The 23,678-nt window shown below is 36.8% G+C and overlaps 1 protein-coding gene across 1 annotated transcript in view; it reads left to right on the top strand.

The window, feature by feature from the left end:
* The window catches only part of HCN1 (hyperpolarization activated cyclic nucleotide gated potassium channel 1), a 194,966-nt gene extending 173,523 nt beyond the window's left edge, over window positions 1–21,443 (top strand). The window contains exons 6-8 of the mRNA XM_055699520.1: window positions 1,111–1,351; window positions 18,358–18,522; window positions 20,483–21,443. Coding sequence (XP_055555495.1) covers window positions 1,111–1,351; window positions 18,358–18,522; window positions 20,483–21,294 — 1,218 coding nt within the window. The 3' untranslated portion in view covers window positions 21,295–21,443. The remainder of the gene's footprint in view (window positions 1–1,110; window positions 1,352–18,357; window positions 18,523–20,482) is intronic.
* The last annotated feature ends 2,235 nt before the right edge of the window (window positions 21,444–23,678 follow it).

The following is a 23,678-nucleotide window of genomic DNA, read 5'->3' as shown; positions in this document are numbered from 1 at the left end:
GGTGAGAGCACTGGTAGGTGGGATGTCTCCTTTACATCGATCACAAAGCCTTGGATTAGTGTAAGAAATGCTAGGGATACTCCACTGACAAATTATATTTAGTTTTACAAAGCAGTTAGGTGACTGCTGATTGTATTTTTCTTTTTATTTGCTCTTTGTGCATTTATATACAGATGATTATATATGCTCTTCGTGTCATGTTCAGGTTGGTAACTCAATAGATATTTACTATCTGCCTGAGCCCCTCTCCATGTGTAATACTATTTAGTCTCAGCTCTTTAATACACTGTTAAAACTGTATGACAACTGACCATGTTAATTTTCCTAAAACAAGGTAAGGTTTGCAAGATTGAGCTTGAAACTCTTTCAGAATTCCTTCTTTTTTTTTTTTATTTAAAGCAAGTAGGACATTTATAGTTTTTTGGTACTAATACTTTCATGTAGATGTGCTAATGATTGGCTTTGTAAATAGAAATATTCTTGGTGGGACACACCCTTAAGTCTGTAGCAGTCTTAGGAAAATAGCAGTGATTTCTGTATATAAGGGTCTACTATATATGCATTTATTTGAAGGGCAGGAATTTATGCCTCTGTTTTTATAAAATGAATTAAATTCTGGGAAGGAAATTTTCTTGTTGGTTTCAGCTAGCCCTGCAGCTAACTGTGATGTACATTTATATTACCACTGGAGATGCTCTGGTCAAAAAGTTGTTACTGGTGTAACACAGTGCTTGTTTACTTTATCACTTAATACAGTTGCTGCAACAGCTAATCTTGTTGTCAGGAAGTGTAATTCCTATTTAATTTTTTTTCTTTCTGTCATATTTTCCCCCTTAAAATCCTAGGGAAATAACAAATAATGTGTGAAAAATTGCCAGAATAGGACATCCTTTCATGTCAGAAATACAAATCAGATGGCACTGTTGTTTCAATCACTTCACTAGAAACAGAGGAAAATGTAATTAAAAGATTAATCACAGACAGAAACACAAAAAAAGTCCAATATGAGCATAAAGATCTTCGTGAAGAAAGTAGAAAGTCTTTTTTCCAATGCCTGTCATATTGTATATTTGCTGACCATTCTTACCATTATGTTTCCTTCCCATTTAGGAGATTGTCAACTTCAACTGTCGGAAGCTGGTTGCTACAATGCCTCTTTTTGCTAATGCAGACCCAAATTTTGTGACTGCCATGCTAAGCAAATTGCGATTTGAGGTGTTCCAGCCTGGAGATTATATTATCCGAGAAGGGGCTGTGGGTAAAAAGATGTATTTCATTCAGCATGGTGTTGCTGGTGTCATCACCAAATCCAACAAGGAGCTGAAGCTGACAGATGGCTCTTACTTTGGAGGTGAGTAGGAAAAATGAATGATAACATGGAGTGAATGCACTAGAACAAAGTATGTTCAGGTATCAGACACATAGAGGCATCAGACTAAGTCTACTGAGAGTCTAGACAGTTCCAACTGCAGTGAAGAATGCATAAAATCTTTCTGAGTGAGACATTCAGCGTCTGCTTACTATTCTGATGATAGCTATTAAAGATGCAGAATGACCTTCCTGGATTTTGAAGTTATTTTGAATTAAAGGCACTGCTATTTAACAGAGGATGTTTAAATAAAAATATAACAATTTACATAGTCATTTTATACTTCTTTAAAGGTGAAATAAACAGGATTCATGTTCTTTGAAAAGGGATACAATTTTTGAGTTATAAATGTAAAGTAGTTCTCAAAAGGTAAAAATCACTGTAAGAATTACAAAATTAGGCAATGGATGAAAGACCATTATTTATATAGGATATTTTGGTATTCATGAATATTTCAATCTCTTGTTAGTGCTTTTTCACTGAATTTTAGCAGAAAACATGTTTATCCTTCCAGTATATACTATGAGAAACTGACTCCCTATCTGACTAGATACCTCTCTAAGAGATGTACATTAATAAAAACCAGACATTAATTTTGATCCAACTTAAATTCATCCAGTAATCCTAATGAAATATAGGTTTCCATTTAGATGCAGGCATCTGCATATTTATGTTTGGGTGAAAGCCGTCTCTTTGTTTTGCATATAATAATTGATCGGTATGAAAACGTTGTTCCTTGTGACTGTAAATTGTCTCTGTGCAATAGAATCAGTGTCTGCTTCTGTGAGTAGTAGCAAGGCTGGTTTCCAGAAGCTGACTGAACATTTGTGTGTACCACTGCTGTCCGTGACAGTTACAGTTAGTTGGTCATTGTATTCATATTCTGTTGAATCCCATGAATCATCCCAGAACTGGGTCAAAAGCCTTTCAGAAAACGTTCAATTGAAAGCCTAATCAGTGCCGTTTAGCTGGTATACAGAAGTGGGAAACTCAGAAAAGTGAATCGGTCTCACTGTTTGGTCTGGGCTATAGAGTAATTTAACTAATCCCATTGTGGAATACTACACCAAAGTAACTCCTACTAATCTGGTCAGCAGACCTTGTCGCTCTGCAGTAGCCTCTGCAAGGTGATTTGTACCAGTATTTGTAGAAACACTTCAGTAAAGAGGTCTTGTGCTTATCCCATGGGCTTAAAACCATAGATGCTGAAGACAGGAGATTAAGAAGAAAGAAAAGATAAATGCTGAGGCTGAAGAAACAGAGCAACCTTGGTCTTGGTCTTCTCTATGCTTAGCAATGCCCCAGTTTATGAAAATGAGTTTGCAAGAGTCTGCGTGCAGAATCTGACCATAATACTCCTCTGAACCAGCAGAGGATCAGAGGAGATTGTGCATGAAAGTATTTTACATAACTGTCAGCCTGTTGCAGTGCAAATGACTACTTAGCTCATCCTGTGTCTCCACTACCCTTCTTAGTGGGAATGCAGAGAAAAAATAAGCTATTTGCAATAACCAGACACCACAAGAACTTATTACACTGCATACCAAAGCAGTTTTGCTCATCCAAACTGCAGCTGGGATGAGACAAGGTGTGCAAAAGTGGGGACAAATGCATCCAAGGCCTGACAGCTGCTGGGGATGTGGCCTGGGAGAGGAGAGGAGAGGAGGGGAGGGGAGGGGAGGGGAGGGGAGGGGAGGGGAGGGGAGGAGAGAGGGAGAGGGAGAGGGAGAGGGAGAGGGAGAGGGAGAGGGAGAGGGGAGAAAGGACAAGTGCACAGGGAGAGGGAACCTGAGAAACGAAGTGCCCTAAGATACAAAGTGGTGTGATTGAGATCTGTTTTAACAAAATACAATTTAACATTGTGAATTCCCAGAAGTGGGTTTCAGACCCTGGAGAAGAAAGACTTATTTTAGCGCAGCTGAGAAGAGAGTAAACAAGCTGCACATCAGGTAACTGTGAATTGAAAGGTTTGGTTTGTCAAAGGAGAAAAAAAAATATTTAATATTCTCATCTGTCTGGAGAGACACTTTTTCCCTGAAATGTGTATCAGGATCTGAGTAAAGCTTCCTGACCAAAGCAGACACAAGAAATGTTGCACAGTGATAAACTAACAAGCTGGAATAATAAAGCTGTGTTCAAATCCTAAAACCAATGGTTAAAACCCCCTCTGTTTTTCCTAATGGAAACATGGAAAATCTGAGATGGAGATACTATTTCAGAAGCTGTAATTTATAACTTCAAGTGTGTAGCTCCCAGGTCTGACACAGTAAATCAGTATCAACACCATGCTTTCACAAGCAGGGGAAGGACACACAAGTGGGAGGGGTGTGCCACACCTAATCAGATCCTTTTTTAATTGTTTAATGTTTTATGAGTTGGAAGTTCCGAGTCCCAGCTCAGAGAGCCTAACTGTTGGATGTCAGGTATGTCCCTGAGATGAGTTTCCCAGGGTCTCTGGCTCTGGTGAGATTTGGGAGTCGTCCCTGGAAAGGCAGGCTCACCTCCAGAATTCATGGAGGGTTTCACAAACATCCTGCCTTAGAGTTGGAAAATGTTTATCAAACTTAAAATATGTAAAATATTTGGTTATTGACAACATTTTATTAGTAGAAAACTTAGGACACTGTGGAGCTGTTGGGGTACTGGAGGTTAATGTGAAACCCAAGATTTAAGAAGAACAAAACCAGAGTCACCAGCAGTTGGGAGAGTCTTGAATGAAGACTGTTGGGAGAGTGAGAGCTTGGAAAACCAAAAGTTGTAGTAATAAAAAGAGGAAATATCTGAAGGTTTGAAGACTGAGATGCTGTTGGGCATTTAAATTCTCTTATCTGATTTTGTTCTTAATTAAAAACCAGGCTTACCTGTGGATCTGGGTGTTGTAAGTCTCACATTAAACTACATAAACCTTGCAATTGCTTGCAAATACTTTTCGAAAAGAATGTGCCTGGATGGATAGCCGTTAATAGAATAGATTAGTCAGACTCACACGTCACCTCTGCTTCATGTTCTGTGTTGATTTTTGAAGGAGGTGCATAGTGGTGAATTTAGAGAGCTCTCCATAGGTCTGGGCTTGATTACGGTTTCCCTCTTTCCTCATCTGTGCTCACTGGTTTCTCCTTTCTGAAGGGAAGGAATGAGTACAGAACAGTAACCACAGATGTCTTGTGGCTTGTTCATTGGTACTGCTGTGGGAAGAGCATCCTATCCCTTAACCTTCATGTATGCTCATAAACCTAATCTTGAATTTACTGTGCAGGAGCATTACTTAGCCCAGCAGTGTGTAGAATGCTAATTTTCATCCCAATAAGTTTTTTTTCAGACTGCTGATTGAAGAATGTTATCATCCTACATATTTATTCCAAATGCTAGTAGGAGCTTGAAAATAATTTCTGGTACTATCCTTTTTGCTAGGCCATGTACCCCCTACCCTAGCCCACACACCCCCTTCAACTTGGAATACAAAAATGTGTAAGGGAGTGCGTGAAAAATGCTGTCTAGTCAACATTCCCTCAGATCTGCAGTCAATATGCCAAAACCCAGCATCCCCTAATTATCAGATGATAAATATGTTCAGAAAAAAAGTGTGATTTGAGGTTAAATTCTTTCAAACCTTTCAGTAATGACCACAGAGGAAATGTTTTAATGATAGTGCCATAAATTATGTCTTGAACAGATGTGGACTAGGGAAGCATGGTTTCATAAAGATTCAGGACAATCCCTTTTCCTTTGCTTATTACTGGTATTTAAAGAAAGCAGTTAACCTTTTGTTGCCTTACCTTAGAATACCTGTCCTCACATGATGTGCTTCTGTGACTTTTTATAAAAGGGACAGGAAGTGGGCAATGAAGAATACATGAAGCTAATTTTCACTATATTGTGCAGTTATATGGTCATTTCTACATCAGTGAAATGATGTAAGCCACAGATACTAGTGGAGAATTTCAGGATTTTAATACTCTATACATGCTTTAATTGGATTCTCCAGAGCAGTATCTTGCTGGTTTTGAGGAAATACAGAAATACTCATTTTTCCTAAACACCTATGGAATTTTTTATGTCTTCCTTCACTTGTTCCCTCTGTTTTCTAAAATGTCTCCCAGTTCCCTATTATTAGGAATGGGATTGCTGCTACTTTCAGCAAAGCAGTAAATGTGTCTTTTCTGTTTACAAATAAAAGAGAGACTTTTCCCACTGAGACTGCACAGTTTTCATATAAGAGGAAACAAAGTTGCTTTTGATGGAAATTACAACCTTCTCCCCCTAGCTGCTTCTGTAGGGAGACTAAAATGTGAATGAAGACAGTCAGGAGAGAATGGATGGTCAGGGCTAGGTTAACACGTAGGACAAAACCATAGGGGAGAGCAGAAGAATATGGGGAGCATGATGGAGGCTGACAGAAAGAGGACTGTGTGGGTAGGAGTCAGGTTGTGAGTGGTGCAAAGAAATACAAGACAGAGGAACTGCAAGTGTAAGGGAATGTCACAGGCATGGGATTGATGGGAAAGGGAAGTAAATGCAAGGGGCAAAAGAACATCTGAAGAAGCCTTCAGAAGATGGAAAGGAGTGAGAAGGTACTTAAACCTATCCCTTTTGAACAGCACCAAGGAAAACCTGACTACATGTGTGTTTGCCGCTAAGGTGAACTGCAAGCTTGAGATGAACACACTTCAATTCAGCCTTCTTGGGATGGAGAATAAGAATCAGGAGGCAGGTGAAAAATGTAAGCAATTGTATTTTGAGGATGTTAAGGAGGCTAAGTTATTTATTTTTTGTCATCTTGTTCATGATTTTGAGTATCTGCAGTTTACGATACTGAAAATGTAAAGTCTTTGTTAAGTACACAGCAGTGGAGAATGAAAGCTCTGCAGCTCTATTGTCTGTCTCAGTGAATATTTCACTTTCTTTTCTTTAATATGTTGCTATACTGCCAGTAGTAAATGGTAGGGAGGAAATTGCCACGTTTCAATTGTACAAAATCTGGAGTACCAGGTGATTGTATTAGAAATTACTCAAAGGCTTCTTGTGATAGGAGGAGTTACTGAACAGATTGTGTATTAATTCTTTACTAGACACATAAAATTGGTAAAATGCAAAGATTTTGAAGGCTTTACAGCTGAAGCACAAGCATGTATTTTGCTTATAGAGAGGCATAGTTCATCATTTACTGAGGCTTTAGAGAGCAGAAATAACATGTCTAATGAGCCTAATACTAATCCAATTTATATTATACCAATATATATTCAGGTAAACTGGTATAACACCACTGCTATGAGAGAATTCTGATTTTTGCTGGGGTAAATGTCATCAGAATCACTCCATAATAATATTATATATGTTGATTCAATATGTCTCATGATTAATTACAACACAAACATGCAGGACTGTAATAAATTAAAGAGAAGTTTGATTTAGTAAAAGACTTCTTTTCCAACAAGTTCCTCCTTCTTACTCAGTTGGCTGCAGGTCTGGTTCTAAGGGCTCCTTTTTATCCTCATCACAGTAAGCTCTGCAATTTCTCCTTCCATTCTGGAAAGGCTTTTTCCTCCCTGATGCCTTGTGATGCTCCAGTTCCTCACATACCCCTAATCCCAGCCCCAGTCTGCTGGCATTCACATGCGCTTCAGGACGGATTGCAAGCTCCTGCTTGGCGAATGAAGGAGAAAAGCAGCTTTTTGCCATTTTATAACTTGCCTCAGATAGTTACCCCTACAAACATAAAAGTTAAAGCTGTCCCAAAGCTACTGCAGAGCATGTTAATGAGTGGGAGTGGTTCCATGATCTCCTGTTCCCCTCCAGCTGCCAGCCCTGTGGAGTCAGAGGGCATCTAGTCCTGATCCGGCAAAGCACGTGCTGAACTGTGTTTGTGCTTAACTGGTGCGTTAGAGAGTGAGGTTGACGTGCCTACAAAGAGAAAAAGAAAGGAATAAATCCAGCACTACCCAACCAATATTACTAAACTTACTAAAATAAGGGTTTCTGGGAATATCCTCAGGAATATGCAGTTTCATGTGCACTGTGGTCTCATCCTACTCGTGCTATAGTCTCTGGCAAAATTCCTCTCCATCTAAAAGGGCATAGGATAAGACTTATCTCTGTGCTATCTTTTCCTTTCTCCATCTGTTTTCCCACCTGTGTTTACACAGGCTTTCCTTCACTCAGCAACCTAGACGTATGTTCCATGAAATTTAACCCCTTTTTTCTGTTTTGAACAGATACTGTGTTAAAGCTGAAGGAATCTGATACTGCTAGGGAAACCCAAACTGAGTGATTAGGAAGTGTAGGTATATTTTTATGGATTAGGTCTGGGGCCCCAGTGGACATTTCATTGTGTTTGCAGTTGGAGAGAATTTCCTGGTTCCAGTAGGTAAGTGTGTAATAATTCATGGTACTTAATCTGTGATGTGTCCACTGCAGTTCCCCCTATCTATAGTTTTTTTCTCTTTTTTTCCCCTGTTGAGAATCCCAACAGTATCATGCCCCTCAGTCATTTAATATACCAATTTGTAGACTAATTAAAACTCAAATTGCTTAAAAATAATTTTTCTATGAGCTTCAGGTATGTTGAACATAAAGAAGGGCATGTGATTTTTTAAGTCTTTTTATGATGCATATGTGAGAGTTGTAGTGTGTAAATATGAATATGAAAATGTAATGGTCTACATCTCGCTTTGTACTAAGAGACAACTACTTGGTTTATTTTACTTATTCAAAGGCAGATATCACTGTGCTGCATACCTTAATTCATCTGGCAAAATCATATATAAATCAGATTCTCATCCCCATCTTCCTAGAATATATCTTAGAGACATATTATGGCATCTTTTCTTTCTTTGGTTTATTTTTTATAACATATAGTTCATGGAATACTTTAGATTTTTAAATTATTTATTTCACTTAAATTATTTAATACTGTTTTAACAGTTATGCTTCCACACTTGAAATTCTAATAAATTGTGTCTTTTGCTTCAGCCTGTAGAAGGCCAATTAGACAGAACTTCTTTGACCTACCTATTATTTATGGAGCTTTTCCCCCTTTCAGAACACCGACTGTCAGTATATTTTAGACCAGTGCAGTGGAAAATAATACCATGGGAAATGTTGAGTCACTTTAGATTATATTTTGCCACTTTTTTTTTTTTTCTGGGTACATTCTATGTACTTCCTTTTGATAAACTACTTTTAAAGATTTGCAGTGTAACACTAATTATAAATAGAGAAAATGCTGTTAAAGTGCCTGACTGCTCAGTGCTTTACAGCTGGACAATATGATACGACACACAGTTTTGCATTTTGCAAAAATACTGCAAATGGCTACTCCTTATTCAAGGTAGTGGTGAATTAAGTCTCTCAGATTCATACTCCAATTCACAAACTAATTACAAGTAGCCTCCCTGAAATGTGATTATTCACATTCTTAATGGCAAGTACACAATTAAATGCTTTAAGGGAGCAGATCTCTATACCAACTCATTTGTAAAATACTTTTTAGGTGAACAGTATTTTCAAAGAACATTTTTGTAAAAGTATTGTCTGCAAGAGGTCCTAAAAATGAAATGTCTTTTGACACAGACTAGTATGCCATTTTGAGGATACATTTCCCATTATACAGCATCATTTCTTGTTCTGCATTGTGTTGTTTGTTTGACAATATTTGATAAACACTATGCAATAAAGAGCTCTTGCTATTCAGACAATATTATTTTTAAAATTAGTCTAAGAGAATTTTTAAGAAGGTAAAATGCAAAATAACTTACTCTGTGATGCTAAAAGGTAGAAGTGGGTTTAGTTTCAGGAATTTTATTAATTAGCAAATGTAAATATACATTTAATAATATTAACAATTATAATGTTAATGATAATTCTCAATAACCAAATAAAATAGTCTTCAAACTAAATTAGAATTCTAATTCTGTGAATTCATGAACAGTATAAATTTTTAATTTAGGCTTTATACATGAAATAACTAGACATAGACACAAGAAAAACATCATGTCAGCAGAGCCTGGAAATCTGAGGTGGCCCACAAAGATAAACCAGAAGGTGATTTTGCCAGTACCTTCAATTTTACACAGTAGAATTTAAACTAAATATTTGAGTTTAGATTAAATATTTAATTTAAATATTTAATTCAGAACTGTCAGTTTCTGATCATTTGTTTAATAATTTAATGGAAAAGAAATGAAGTGCAATATTTTTACAGTACACTTAAATTTAAGTTGGATAGTTTAATTTGTAACTGTTATTGTTTGCCAAAGTCAAGATGACAAGACCTTAACACTGAATACATAAGGAACTAAGTGGCTTTTTTCAACAGGGAATGGGCATCCATCTGAACAAAAGAAGGCATAAATGAATTACACAAAATCATTTTTAGCCTTTAACACAACCAGTATGAAAGCTAAATCTGTACTTAGGCATATTATCTTAAAATTTTAATTTAATTGTTATTTATTTTAAGAAAATAAAATTTGTATCAGTCAAATTATGATATTTTACAAGATAATAAATAGATATCTTAGTCTCCCTGGTACAAAGAACACTTCATTAAAGTAGAATAAAAAAGTATGGATGCTCTGATATAAATAGCTTTGAACATAAAATAAGCACTTGCCTTTCTATTTTAATGATCCTAAGCATCTGTGTAGCAAACAGAACTTCCTCAGAAGAATTTGAGTTAACAATAGAAAATAGGCATAACGTAAGAAATTTTACTGGCTTATGTTTGCTGTAGTCATGAAAACTTGGCCACAGCTATTTTCAGTATCTTCAGATGGGGGGTGGGGGGGGAAAGACAGGTCAAGCTGGAACATAAAATATCTTTGGTCGGATAACATGCCACTTTTTAAAAAGGCCATTGTATCCTAACCATGTATATTTGGCTGTCTTTGTAAAAGTAATTATGACTAACAACCTTTCTGAAAAAAAATAAAAAATGCTGTCAACTTATATTAAGCACATAACATCGAAATATGCATAACAGTGTATCGGCAATAACTTTACAGAAAATATGAGTTAAACTGTGACAATGAGGACTTAAAAACATACATTTATGTATCTGTCAAAACTTACAATAGTCATTAAGGAATGGCTAAAATGGAGTAGCCATTGCATCCAAATATGCCTTGAAAATCAATATATGCCTGAAAATATTTTTTTCTATATCAGCATTTACTTGTATCATAGTAGATAATCTTTTAATGGCTCTGACAAGTTGTTTTAATGAATTTCACATGGAGATCATGAGGCCTGTTCTGAGTGTCTCGAAACATCCAAATCTGTAGCATGCTATCACACTGCTTTTCTCCAAGCTGCTGTGGAGTAGTATATCAAGCTTTATTCAAGGAAATGGACTGAGAAGAGTTGTTTCAAGCAGCAGGTTTCTCATGGGTAGGTGGCATAAAAAACAAATTTGGGGCAAAAGTAAAGGAAGGAGCATACTTTCACACTTCTTGACAAACCCAAAATAAATAGGAAACATTTTTTAAAATAAGTATTCCTCTATAAATCCTGTCAAAATTTGGGTCAGTGAAAGTTAGGCAATTATTTTCAAAATAATATTTTTTCACCCAGGAAATTTGTGTTATCTCCAATGAAATAAATGTACCTTTCTACTAATTAGAAATACTGCTAGGAAAAAAAATTAGTATAGAAGATCTTTAATTAGACCACTTGTACCAAGCATCTGATGTTTATATACAAAGGTTAAGCAAATGAAAGCTTGGGAGGGAGAGCTTTAGGGAAGAGATTAATGGAAAGGAATATAGCAAAAGAACTAATCATCTTTCACCTGTGTTTTAGATCAGGAAAATGTTTATCAAATGCCTGTCATGGATACCTGTCTCCAGCTGCTTCTAACATCTATTTTGAAGGTGCCTTCTTGTCTTGGAGTGGCTTTGGAGACAAACCTTTTTCCAAATGTCAGGACTGTGTCCCAGGGATAACATTCTGGATGAAAAGGACTAGTAGAATACTGTTTGTGGAGGGTGCTAATATCCCTTATCACCTACTTCTTTTTCCTACTAAGCATTTTGTGCCTCAAGAAGACTAAAACCCCTGTTATTTCTATTGGCTATTACACCATAGCATCATGTTATCCTCAAACATAGAAGCAAATATTGTTTTCAGTCCCCTTTACATTCTCTTAATCTCTTCAGATATATGACATGATACTTAAGTGACATCTTCATGAGAGAGAAATTGTCTCAGCCATTAATAGTGCTGGCAAGCAGGGACAGATGTTTGCAAACAATAACGGTGCTCCTAACTTGCAATGCGGGAACAATTCTACAAGTCCATAAGCATAATTTTGTGGCTATGAAGGCACGGACTCCAGCTGTGGTTCAACCAGAGACACCTTATTGTACAGAGAAGCTCATATCTATATCTCTGAGCCTGGACACAAATTCCAGCTGTACGTACGACCAGGCTCAGGGCAGAAACCATTCATGCAGTTACATAACTATATATCACTACAAGCATGCAAACACCTTTTGACTACTAGATAACCATGTTTATCTTTCTTACTTTCCTTTACAATACCCAGTTGTTCTCTTATCTCCTGTCAGATCAGACATTCTCCATCTTCCTCTCATACACCTCTCTTCAAACATTCTCTATCCTCTTCTCTCCTATCTCCCATCAATAATGGTCAGACATTCTCCATCCTCCTCTCATACATCTCCCTTCAGACATTCTTTACCCTCCTCTCCCACATAATTCCACAAGTCCATAAGTCTCTAGCTTACTGAATGACAAACATTTTTGCATTTTTAATTTCTATATTAATACAGCTGTAATTCATCTTTTTCTAATCTTTTTTTCTGTTTAAAACATTGACAATTTCAACCTTGTTGGTTAGGGCACATTTTCTTTTTCTTTTATTTGTTCTGTTAAATTAAACAAAATAAAATAAATTAAACCATGAATATGCTGAACGCTCCTGTGTCAGGATCTTCAGAGCCAGCACTTTCAAATGACTACAAACAGGCAATAAAAATGTGAAAAAAACTAACTTGTTTTTTTGATGTTTTGTTTTGTTTTTGGTTTTGTTTTGTTTTTTTTTTTAACCAAGATGACTATGTAAAGGCAACAGCTATCACAGATAGATAAATTTAAGTTAGGTTTAGGTAAATAGTTTAAAAAGTGACAGGAGACTGAAACTGAGGCATTAAGGAAATTGTTTTGGACACTTAATTGTTATTTGTCATTTTCAGTCCCTCTTCAAAATAGTAACTACTCAACAGTGTATCCAGGCCTCCTTGATGAACCCTCTCTCCAATTGCTAAGCTCAGATATCTGAAAGCAACTTTACAGACAATTTTTGGCATTTTTTAAAGTGAAGAGATCACACAGTGTCTGCTACTGCTCACTCTGACAAACTAAAACTATCCTGTCTGCAATTCCATGTTTAGTGTAGATAGTGGTAAAAGGTGTAGATTTTGCACAGCTTTCTTTTGGAAACTCCAGATTATGAACCTGGCTGTAAAAGGCAGTAATGGTCTTAATTTTCCTTCCTCTTGAAGTTCTCTACTTTGCTGCAGGAATGTTCCTGTTGAACAGTGACTATATTTTAAGGTTTCTTAAATATAGGACTGAATTTAGAACTAAATGTTACCTGAGCCTTTTCATTTCCATCCACGCTGTAGATCTGGATTCGTGGCATATTACTTCCTTTCATTTTTTCCTCCACAGACATGACTAAAGTGAATGTAAGTACTGTTTTGCAAAATAATTGCAAAATAAAATCTCCATGGCTATGTGACAATGTGACAAAGCATTTAAATTTTTTTTTATTCTTTTTTTAGAAAATAGATTACTGAAACTCATTTAATTTGTGTAAGCTACATTCTGACTAATCATAAGACTTGGTGCTAATCATTTTAATATCTATAACAAAAAAGGAGCATATCCTTGAGTTTTCCATTTTGTGCACTAGTGATAACATAGAAGATAATAAGAATACATTAAAAAGTTACAAAAAATAGATAGAGGTATTTGATGCTTTCCAGATTTTAATAAAGAAAAAGGATACAGAAATGCAGAAGTATGTGTTAAAGCAATCACATTTTTATCATGTGAAACAGCTTCTCCCTGTTTTCCTATCAGAGATGGTTAAATTAACATGGAGCTGGGAAATTGCTCCATTTCTGAAAGAATGGGATGTCTAGAAGCTTCCTGGCTCTTTTTTTTTTCTTTTTTTTTTTTTTTTCTCATTGCTTGAAGTTTATATAGTCCTTTCCTTAAGAAAAAAACATGTCTTATATTACCTGTGTCTGTAAAACTGGGAGCAGAGTGCCCCAAACTGAAGGTCCCTTCCTGTGACTGACACACCAAGGAAGTGCCCATTAGCTAGTTTCTGGTCAGTGGAGAAGTAGCTTGAAGGAAATCAAGAGCTGTTGATCTTTGCACTATGCCAAAGAGTTTCTGTTTATGAAGAGTTGCATTAGAAAAGAAGAATAACTTCAACCTGGTCGTTCTGGGAAACTTGTTTTGAGGACTTACGAGACGGGTTGATGGAAAGAGCTTTTGTACATCCAAGTTCTGTCTATAACAGTTTAGTAAGTCATTTTTCTCTGTAAAATAAACAATCTTCTAATCAACTGTCCCATTCTCATAAAACATTCCCAAATACATTCTCAAATACATCAGACTGACTCACCCAAGCCTTCAAATTGCTTTGATTTTTCAATTTGTTTTCTGCTGCTGAAAGTAACCAGATGGTCTACTAAGCTGCTTGCCCATTTGCACAGCAATGTATATGCCTGCTATGAGATTAAACAAGTTTCCTGCTGAGGAACTGAAGCAATAGTCAGCTATCCTCAGCTGGAAGGACACTTCGTTAGATCCTATAATGTTAAATCTCACAGATGATGAGAAGCATGTTACAGCTTTGGAAGGGGACAGAGCAGTACTGCTGTAGTTCAGAAATGCATAAACCTTGATAATTATTTTTTACTTGATTTTAATACGGAGAGCACTATATGGTTATAATACTAGTTAACTCACTTATTCATTACTACAAAAAAATAATTTTCAGTTGGAAACAAAACTGTGGCCTTACAAAAGGCCTACTAATCCTAGTTCTTCAAAGGTCATCCTGTGGGTTGTGTCATTCACCTTAACTCATTCAGGTTTTCCTCAAATCAGCCTTCCTTAGTGGTGTCTTTCAGGTATGTAGAATCTCCTAATGAAATAATAAAATATGATCTACATGTCCCTTGTTTTACAAGACACAGATACAGGCAAGTTTCATTACAAATTCATGGTGTTCCAAAAACTGAACCTGATGCTCTTGCTGAATACTGCCATAGAATCAGAATATTTTAGGTTGGAAAAGACCTTTGAGATCATTGAGTCCAACTGTTAACCTAACACTGCCAAGTCTACTGCTAAACCATGTCCCATGTATGTGTGCAACTGACATTTTGTTGATCAGTTTAAATCACCATAACTTTCAGAACAAGCGTAGCTTTAAATGTTTATTATTGTGCTTTTTTAGTCAATGTCTTGACAGCAAAAAGCGTTGTATTTGAGCCCTTTCCTGTGTTCTTTTGAGAGCTGCATGGTTCTGTGGGAAAGATCTGATGGTAACAGAACACATATTGTGATTTTTACAGACAAATTAACTACATTTTTCTTAAATATGGACTGTAAGAACAAATCAATATTTTTAGCATTTTTTAGTGCTTTCAAAGAGTCATTTGTCATTAGTGCAGTGATTGACATTTGTTTCAGAATGTTCTAAGGAACATTTGTCCAAAAAGTTTAAAAAATTAAAATAAAACTTGCCTTAAGAGTTGAATTACAGGTTTGTTGTGGGCTAACACATAATTATTAATTGGAATTGAAGACATTCTTTTGTTTGGAAAGGAAAAATAGAAGCATTTTATACTCTGAAAGTGTTAGCATGAAGGCAATGCACCATGCCAACTGCAGATGGGAATATTAGTGAGTAATATGCTGCTGCTGCTTTCTTTTGATGCTAACACAGAACTTTGTTTGCCTAAGCTGTTTGAAAATAGTCTCTGCCCTTTGTGTTTTACTGCAGAGTCCTGTGCTATTGTTTGTATTTCAGTCTGTTTAAATCAACTGAATGTCAAGGAAAGCACAATTGTTGAGGGCACCTGGTATACTTGATGCCAGTAAGACTAATTTTAAATATATCCTAGATATTTTGTTACTTTGCTCTCTTCATAAAATCTGTTGTTTATTTGGAAAAAAAAAAAAAAAAAACCAAACAAAAAAAACCCCAAAAACCACCACCACCAAAAAAAGAGATTTGTTTAAAAGAATATAAGTTTTTTATGGGAACATATTTTGTCATACTGTGTTTTTCCTCTCTGGTCCAAGTACATGAGATTTCATATATTATGTCTTAACTGTGCTTGGGAGTTTGTTCCAAACAAATAGCTATTAGGTGAAATGAACTTAAATGCAGAACACATACAATTAACGAGTGCATTAGCCTTGTGGCCAGAGTGCAAATGATGCTATTGATACATATAACAAAGCAATATAGATGATTTATCAGTGACTATAATACAACTCTAACCACTCAAGAAACATTCCTGTAAATGCATTACATGACAGGCTCCATGGTGGATCAGTTTCTAGGCATTAAGACATTTGTCATATCTTTTCTGGCCCATCCTGTATTATATAACTTGAGGACTGTTATGGTTATTGACAGCTATCCAAACAGATGTTCTTCAGCCAGTTGTGGACTGACAGAGTTTTCAGAATCAAATGTATAATGTTCAGTGATCTTTCAATTCCCTTTACTTGACAAGAATAGTAGAAGATGAAAGAAGGGTAAAAATCATTATATTTATGGCAGCAATGTCTGTGAATTCCGTATTCCCATTTTCTGTGATAAAATGTAACATCTCTTATGGTTTCTTCCCATCATTCTTGTTGAAGTGATCTCAGATACATTGGTCTAGGTTAATAATGATGAAAACAGTACTTTCTCTGGTTTTTTTACACTCTTCAGAATGTTTGGGATCCATAATCAATGTTTGTTTTGTTTTGAGCATGTGATATTTTTTTTAAATTCAAGTACTTTTATTTGTTGACTGTAGCTGAAGACACCTCCTTATATCTGTAGTATTGTTTGCAGCAATTTTAAGTGAAGAAAGATGAAAATCAAGAGGTATCCATTAGTCACACAGTTTGCCCAGCTGGTTAAGTTATCTCTAAATTCAACTGTGTGTTGTAAAACTTTACTCTATGTGAGACCTAAATAATATCTTAGGAAATGGAGCAGGCATTCACTGCATTTAACTGCTCCCTTTGGGCAAAATGTCCTTCTCACTCTTGTAACTAAAATGCAGTGGGTTCAATCAAAGCAGAAGGGGTCAGGGTGAGCTGAGGAGTAGAAGAGGAAAGGACTGACTTCTTTTTGACCTGGCTGGCTCTTTACAGTAAACTGTCATTATGTCATGGGCATCAGGTTTTGTGAGGTACATTAAGTCAAGACTTTTACAATACCCAGTAGTTTCTATAAATTCTTCCCAAAGCTGTTGAGGTTTAAGTACATTTTGTGCTAGTACTGGTACCACATTAATTTACTTTGATTTATCCACTGTTATTTAAGCATCTTGCTCCTAAGACTTCAGGGTTAGGTGCCTTGTAGAAATTCTTCAACAAGAAGTATGAGGAAAAAAACCCATCAAGCTTCTTTACAGTCTAGATTAATAGAAAATATTTTTTCTTAAAGACATACAAAAAAAAACAAACAAACAAAAAAACCCTCCAAAAAACAAAAAAAAAACCCAAAACCCCCTATGCTAGAATTTGATAGATCTGAATGAAGCAAAACCTGCAGAATTCTTTATTATTGTTAATGAAGCTTATTTGGTTTTCCACACTTGAGAATGATAGTTTGATTGGGATTGAGACTGACCATTTGTGATAGACACACAAGTGGGGTAGGGGACAGTTTCCTAGCTAATATTTAAATATGAACAAATATGAACTCACTGATCTTGACTACTAGAACTAGGCAGGGAAACTCTCACCCTGCCTGAGCACAAGCATTGTTGGTATTTCTAAGTGTGTGCTTATTCCCCCAGCCTGAAAATGGGATCAACTGCTGAGACACATCTTTTTGTGACTGACTTTTTAATTTTTGCATTTTAATGAAAATAGATAAATATTGTACCCCATATGTTTTGTTGCTACAAGCTTTAGACATTGACTTTGGCTTTTATCCAGTAATGCTCTTCTTGTGGGTCTGGGAATCAACAGTTGCAAGTTTGGGGCTGTTTCTTGGAACTCTGCATATGGATTTGGTCTCCTCTGACAAAGTGATGAATTCCTGTTGGAGGCACTTGCAGACAAAGGCTACTAGACTAATCAAATTGAGTAAGCAGTGGTTAAAAGGGTTCTAGTTTTTAACGCAATGAGGAAAAAATAACTAGTATTTTTTCTACTAGTATCGTAAGTTTACTCTCCCAAAATACTTAGGACATAAAACCCAGGGAAACTGAAGGCATTTTCATGCTGGAAGCATTTTTTTCTTAGAACAGATTTATATTCAAATATCATAGTATCAAGTATTAAATTAGTTTAGTAAATCTGTTGAATGCTTAAAGGAATCAGTCCTCTATGTCACCTGGATAATTTTAAAAAATCAGTAGAATCAGTTGGGTTAATTGAGTCAGCAAGCTGTGTTTGACAGCTTGATCATTTCTTATAACTTGAAGATATAATTTTTTTTATAAGGCTTGATAAAATCAGAGTTCAGACCGAACAGAGAAAACCTAGAATCAAGGCTCTTAAAAGACATTAGCTATTTTTTCAAAGTAGCAGAAATAAAATTAAACACACTCAGAATTGTCCCTACAAACTTGTGTGAACAGCCATAGAAAGATTGCTGCTGAGTACTAAATTATTCCTTGTTAGCACTGAGTCACTTCCTAGCTTTTAAGTCTCACATAGTTCACTAACCTTTTTTTCCTGTGTGTGCTGAATTTTTCTCTCTCCAGAGATTTGTCTTTTGACCAAGGGCCGTCGAACTGCCAGTGTACGAGCAGATACATACTGTCGCCTGTATTCCCTCTCAGTGGACAACTTCAATGAGGTTCTGGAAGAGTACCCCATGATGAGAAGGGCCTTTGAAACGGTGGCAATTGATAGACTTGACAGGATAGGTATTATTTTTTTTCCCATATTGGGAATTCTTAAAACCTTTCTACCTTTTCCTTGAGTTTCAGGATAAAATGCCCAGATTAAACCCTTCTTAAAATTGTTCGTGTTACAGTACAGTGTTCTGTTGATCTGTGAATACGATGTGTCCAGACAAGGAATTCTGCAACCTCACTTTTAAATAATAAAAAACATTGAGTTTTAGAAAGCTCTCATACTCCTTTGAGGATTATTTTGTATGCTTTCATTATCATTAGTATTATTTATTAATACTATGGATTTCTTTTGCTGCCATCAGCACTTCATAGGGTTTATGCTCTTACATGAGCAGTAGATGACATTTTCTTACACAAATTGTTTACAGATGACATCTATAATGCTGGGAAGACCTGAAGCCTCTCAGCACTCACAAAACCTGTATTTGTTGAAGTGAATTAATCTTTGCAGCAGGGCTCTCATTTTCCTCACAACATGGGAACTGCTAGTATTGATGGCTGCACAGTGGTATTACTCAGATCTGCTTGCAGCCAGAAAAGCAGGCCAGTGATATCAAAGTGAAAAACAGAAGGATATGGCAGACTATCAAAACAGGGTGTGCAAAGTCTTCTGTTGTGCATCCAGACATTCTGAACTTTGCTGATAGGGCATACTAAATAAAATATATGGTCTTTGGTGAGGAGAATTGCACTGTAATCATCATTATTGACACAAATTTTAAAATGCAGCTATGCATAAAAAATAATTTATCCTGTTTGGTGGTGTTTCCTCAACTTCATAAGAAAACTCTGGTATGAGGATTTCCCCACATCACTCTTTCTCGATACAGTTATGTCTGCAGTTTCCTCAAAGTGAATACAGGAAAAATTGCAGGGCAGTGTCGTTGTGCTGTCTATTCTAAGCTGAAGATATGATTTGAAGAAAGCATGTTTTCTTTAATACAGCAAAAATAAAGAACTGAAATACAGGTATATAAGTTTCTAATATTTTACAGACCTGTTTTAGTATTTTGCAGGTTGTAAGCACTGAGTGCATTGATTTATCACATCAACATTTTTCAAACTTACAATTTGTTTCTCAAGACTCCCTGGAAATGTAGTCTGACTCTAAGTAATATATGCTTAAATAATATTAGTGTTAAAGTCCAGTCTGCTCTTGGAGTAGCTATCCTGTCTGAAGTGCTGTGTTTTATCAAAAAAAGCAGCAACTGAGTGCAGTATGTTCCTGTGCATCTGATGACACAAACTAGTGTCTACATCTTGCAGACACTAAGAGCCATCAAGCAGACACCAGGACGCTGTGTACAGCAGTCTTTATTATGCAAGCAGGTGTCACATTACCCATGAGTTCATGTTGGCTCACAAACGTTTAAAATGATGATTTCTTGCAAGCTAGTTGTCACTAGTTACTAGTATCTAATAATTAGTTCCCAGGGATATGCTAAATGCTAGGTGTATGTATAACTTATGTCACAGTTTAGTGGAAAATAGGATAGTTTTGCAAGGAGAAAGACAGTATGCATGCAGAGACTGATGGCTTTTTCTACCCTGTTCTTCCGTGTATTACCATGGTTACATTTTCAAAATAATTGTAGTAATAGCAATACATTACACGTGAAGAGGCACGGAACATCCAGGTGTCTTTTTTTTTTTTTTTTTTTCTCTTTTTTTTTTTTTTGCCATTGGTGTTATGAAAGCCCACTGTGCTGGTGCAGTGGGAGGGGCAGCCTGGGTGTGCGTGGAGGTCAGCCATCGAAGCTGCCTGCCAGCATGAGTCACTGTGGCGGTGCCTGGCCTGGCACAGCCTACTGCAGTGGGCTTGCCACCAAGACGTAGCCCTCACTCAGCCTGGTGTTTGCTGAGGTTTTTACGATCTATAGTCCATGGTGATGGGTGTTCAAATGCAAAGTCAGAGTGGGTGTCCGCCCCTGCATGTCAGACTCGCTAACTCTTCTGCCTCTCTGTGAAGGGAAGAAGAACTCGATCCTCCTGCAGAAGTTCCAGAAGGACCTCAACACGGGGGTTTTCAACAACCAGGAGAATGAGATTTTGAAGCAGATTGTGAAGCACGACAGGGAGATGGTGCAGACCATCGCCCCAGTAAGCTTGCAGCAGATGCCCGCCCTGAACTCCAGCACCTCTGCCTCATCGTCATCACGCATCAGGACACAGTCCCCTCCTGTGTACACCACCAGCAGCCTGTCCCACGGAAACCTGCACTCCCCCTCGCCCAGCACGCAGACGCCCCAGCAGGCTGTCATCCTCTCGCCCTGCTCCTACACCACCGCCATCTGCAGCCCGCCTGTACAGAGCCCTCTGGCTGGCCGAACTTTCCAGTACGCCTCACCGACTGCCTCACAGCTCTCCCTCATGCAGCAGCAGCCGCAGGCACCCCAGCAGCCCCCTGGGGCTGCGCAGAAGAACGAGGTCCACAAGAGCACCCAGGCCCTCCACAACACCAACCTGACCCGAGAGGTGCGGCCCCTCTCTGCCTCACAGCCTTCCCTGCCCCACGAGATCTCCACACTGATCGCCAGGCCTCACCCCACTGTGGGGGAGTCCCTCGCCTCCCTCCCACAGCCCACCCCTGCCCCAGGCGTGCCGCCGGCTAGCCGGGCCACTGTCCCCCAGAGGGTCTCGCTCTTCCGACAAATGTCCTCGGGAGCCATCCCCCCAAACCGGGGTGCTGCGCCACCCCCAGCCCCCCTGCAAAGGGATTCTTCCACAGTCTTAAGCACAGAGCCTGAGGGAGACAAACCGCGGTTCGCGTCAAACTTATGATCCCTGGTAACTGTGAGCAACAGACTTGTAACGAACCGAGCACCGCCCCCAGAACTGTTTTAGCCTGTTTCCTAATGTACCCCAGCAGTCTACTATTAGAAAACACTCTAGACAGCTTTGCCCTACATAAAGAATGTAAAATTTATATATATATATATATATATATATATATATATATATATATAAAGGAATTAAAAAACTTGTTTGAATTCATGTCTTCCTTTCTCACAACCATTAAAGTCTAAATTCAGCTGTAATATTACTTATTTTTAACGTGTTGACTTAAAAATCAGTCTAACAGTTTTATCTGTTTATAAGGTTTGCTATTTTGATGGGGAAATTGTCAACACAATAACAAACTTCAAACAAGTACATTAAAAAAAACCAAACAGTCTAACACATAGCACTGATCTAGTGATATTCTGAAACTTTTTTCTATTTCATTTACTGCATACACGTTAAATTCTCGTGAAGAAATCAGTTGTTATTTCCCATTGCATTTCATATGTTCGCACTTTGCGTTGGGAATTAGATTGGAAAAGAAATAAATTGAAACACCTGCAGCCAAATGGCTGGCACTAGTACTCCTCTGGATAAGGTTGTAACCTCATGGTATGTCAGCCCTTCTGTCGTTTCAGAAATCTGGGTGGACTTTGATCTTTACATTGCTAAAGACTTTTACAAAGACTATAAATATTGCCATTGTAAATAACTTTTTAGACCCAAACAAAAATAGCTGCTGTGTGGTGTACCATTGCAAGATCTTTGTTTAGGAATTTAGGTTCCGCTCTTCACTTCAAAATTTACAGTTTTAAAATTTGTTAAAGCTAAGTGCAACACAACTGTTAAATTGTAATGCAATGGCTTAAAACCTACAATGTTACTTTTACATGCAATGTTTTATGCAAAATTGTACGCTTGATCCTGCAAACCGCTTGTACTTCACCAATACCATCACTTTTCTTCTCCTTGCCCTCAATAGCATCTGAGAGTATTCCATGCATGCTTTGGGGAAAAAAAAAAAAAGAAAAAAAAGACAAAAAGACAATAAAAATAGTTTCAGTCAGTAGGAAAAGGCTTTATGGTATCTTAGAAAATAATAACCATTCATTAATTGTGTCTACCTTAAAATTCCTATAATGCTGACTTTGAATCTCTGGTTTAAGTCTAGAAGTGAGGTTTTTCATTTAAAGGATTATTTGTAAACCACAGCTTGATTTAGGCTTTCAGGTGCTTTCTGTGTCTTCACTGTAGTTTTGTAGTTGACTGTGGTGTTAATTTACAAAAATAAATATAATATAGCATCAAGTCTGTCTGGAAATGCACGATTTGCTCTGTGTATATTGTAATTAAATGGTTAGTATATCCTAAGGCATGTAGTGTCAAACATAGCCCATAGGTACGAGGTTTATTATTTTTATGTCTTCAAAACAGAAAGGAAATGGTGACAGAAAGCAGGGTTAAAGCATACTGTTTTGTGAATGTTTTGTTTTGTTTGCTCAAACCTTCACATTATCTTATTCACCAAAAAAAAAAAATGTTCTTTCATAATCATTTGTGCCTGATTTGTCACATTAAATAGAGATGGAAATTAAATGTGTCATAATTTAACTCATTGAAAAATCAGCATTATGGATATGATACAAGCATATATTCTGTTCCTTAAAACCTAGCTGACTCACGTTAAGGAAGTGAGTGCAAAGAAGTTCTTTTCCCATTAATGCTGAGTTTAAATGATGCATAGAAAATTTAAATAACATCACAAACTACATAATGCAGTGAATCCAGATGTACTTGAGAGCCAAGTAAATATTCTAAAGCTAACAGAGCTTGAACCCATGCTGCCTGTTATGCCATTTACTAAAGTGGTACATCAAATAAAAATTTTTAAAAATATTCCAGTTTTTGCTGACTCCCACTCACCGGTAAAAATCAATGTAATTAAACCATTAACATGCTGCTGCCATTAATTTAAGTGGCCCAGAGTAATATATGGGGATGTAATTGTTCAAAAGTGTTTGCATTATGGATACGCTGCAAGACCATTTATTTATCAGTACAATAGCCCTTACATTATTTTAATACTAACAAATTCTGTCAGTTAATTAAGATCATATACTGATCTTTCAAACTGCTTAAGGTTTACATTTAATAGGAGAAATGGGGTTAGTAGCAAAATATTTTTATATATATTTTTATTTTATTTTAAACACTATGAAGAAATATTAATTCACGTGGTCTTTCAGTGAAACCATAAATAATTTTTAATGACTTTGTAATAGAGTGGACAATATCTAGGATTTGTATGTTAATTAAAAAATATGGTACAGGGTATAAAATTATATACGTATATATATATGTATGTATGAATGTATATATACTTA

Source organism: Falco cherrug, chromosome Z (genome assembly GCF_023634085.1).
Source record: "Falco cherrug isolate bFalChe1 chromosome Z, bFalChe1.pri, whole genome shotgun sequence".
NCBI lineage: Eukaryota > Metazoa > Chordata > Aves > Falconiformes > Falconidae > Falco > Falco cherrug.
This window is presented reverse-complemented; position numbering and strand designations above follow the sequence as displayed.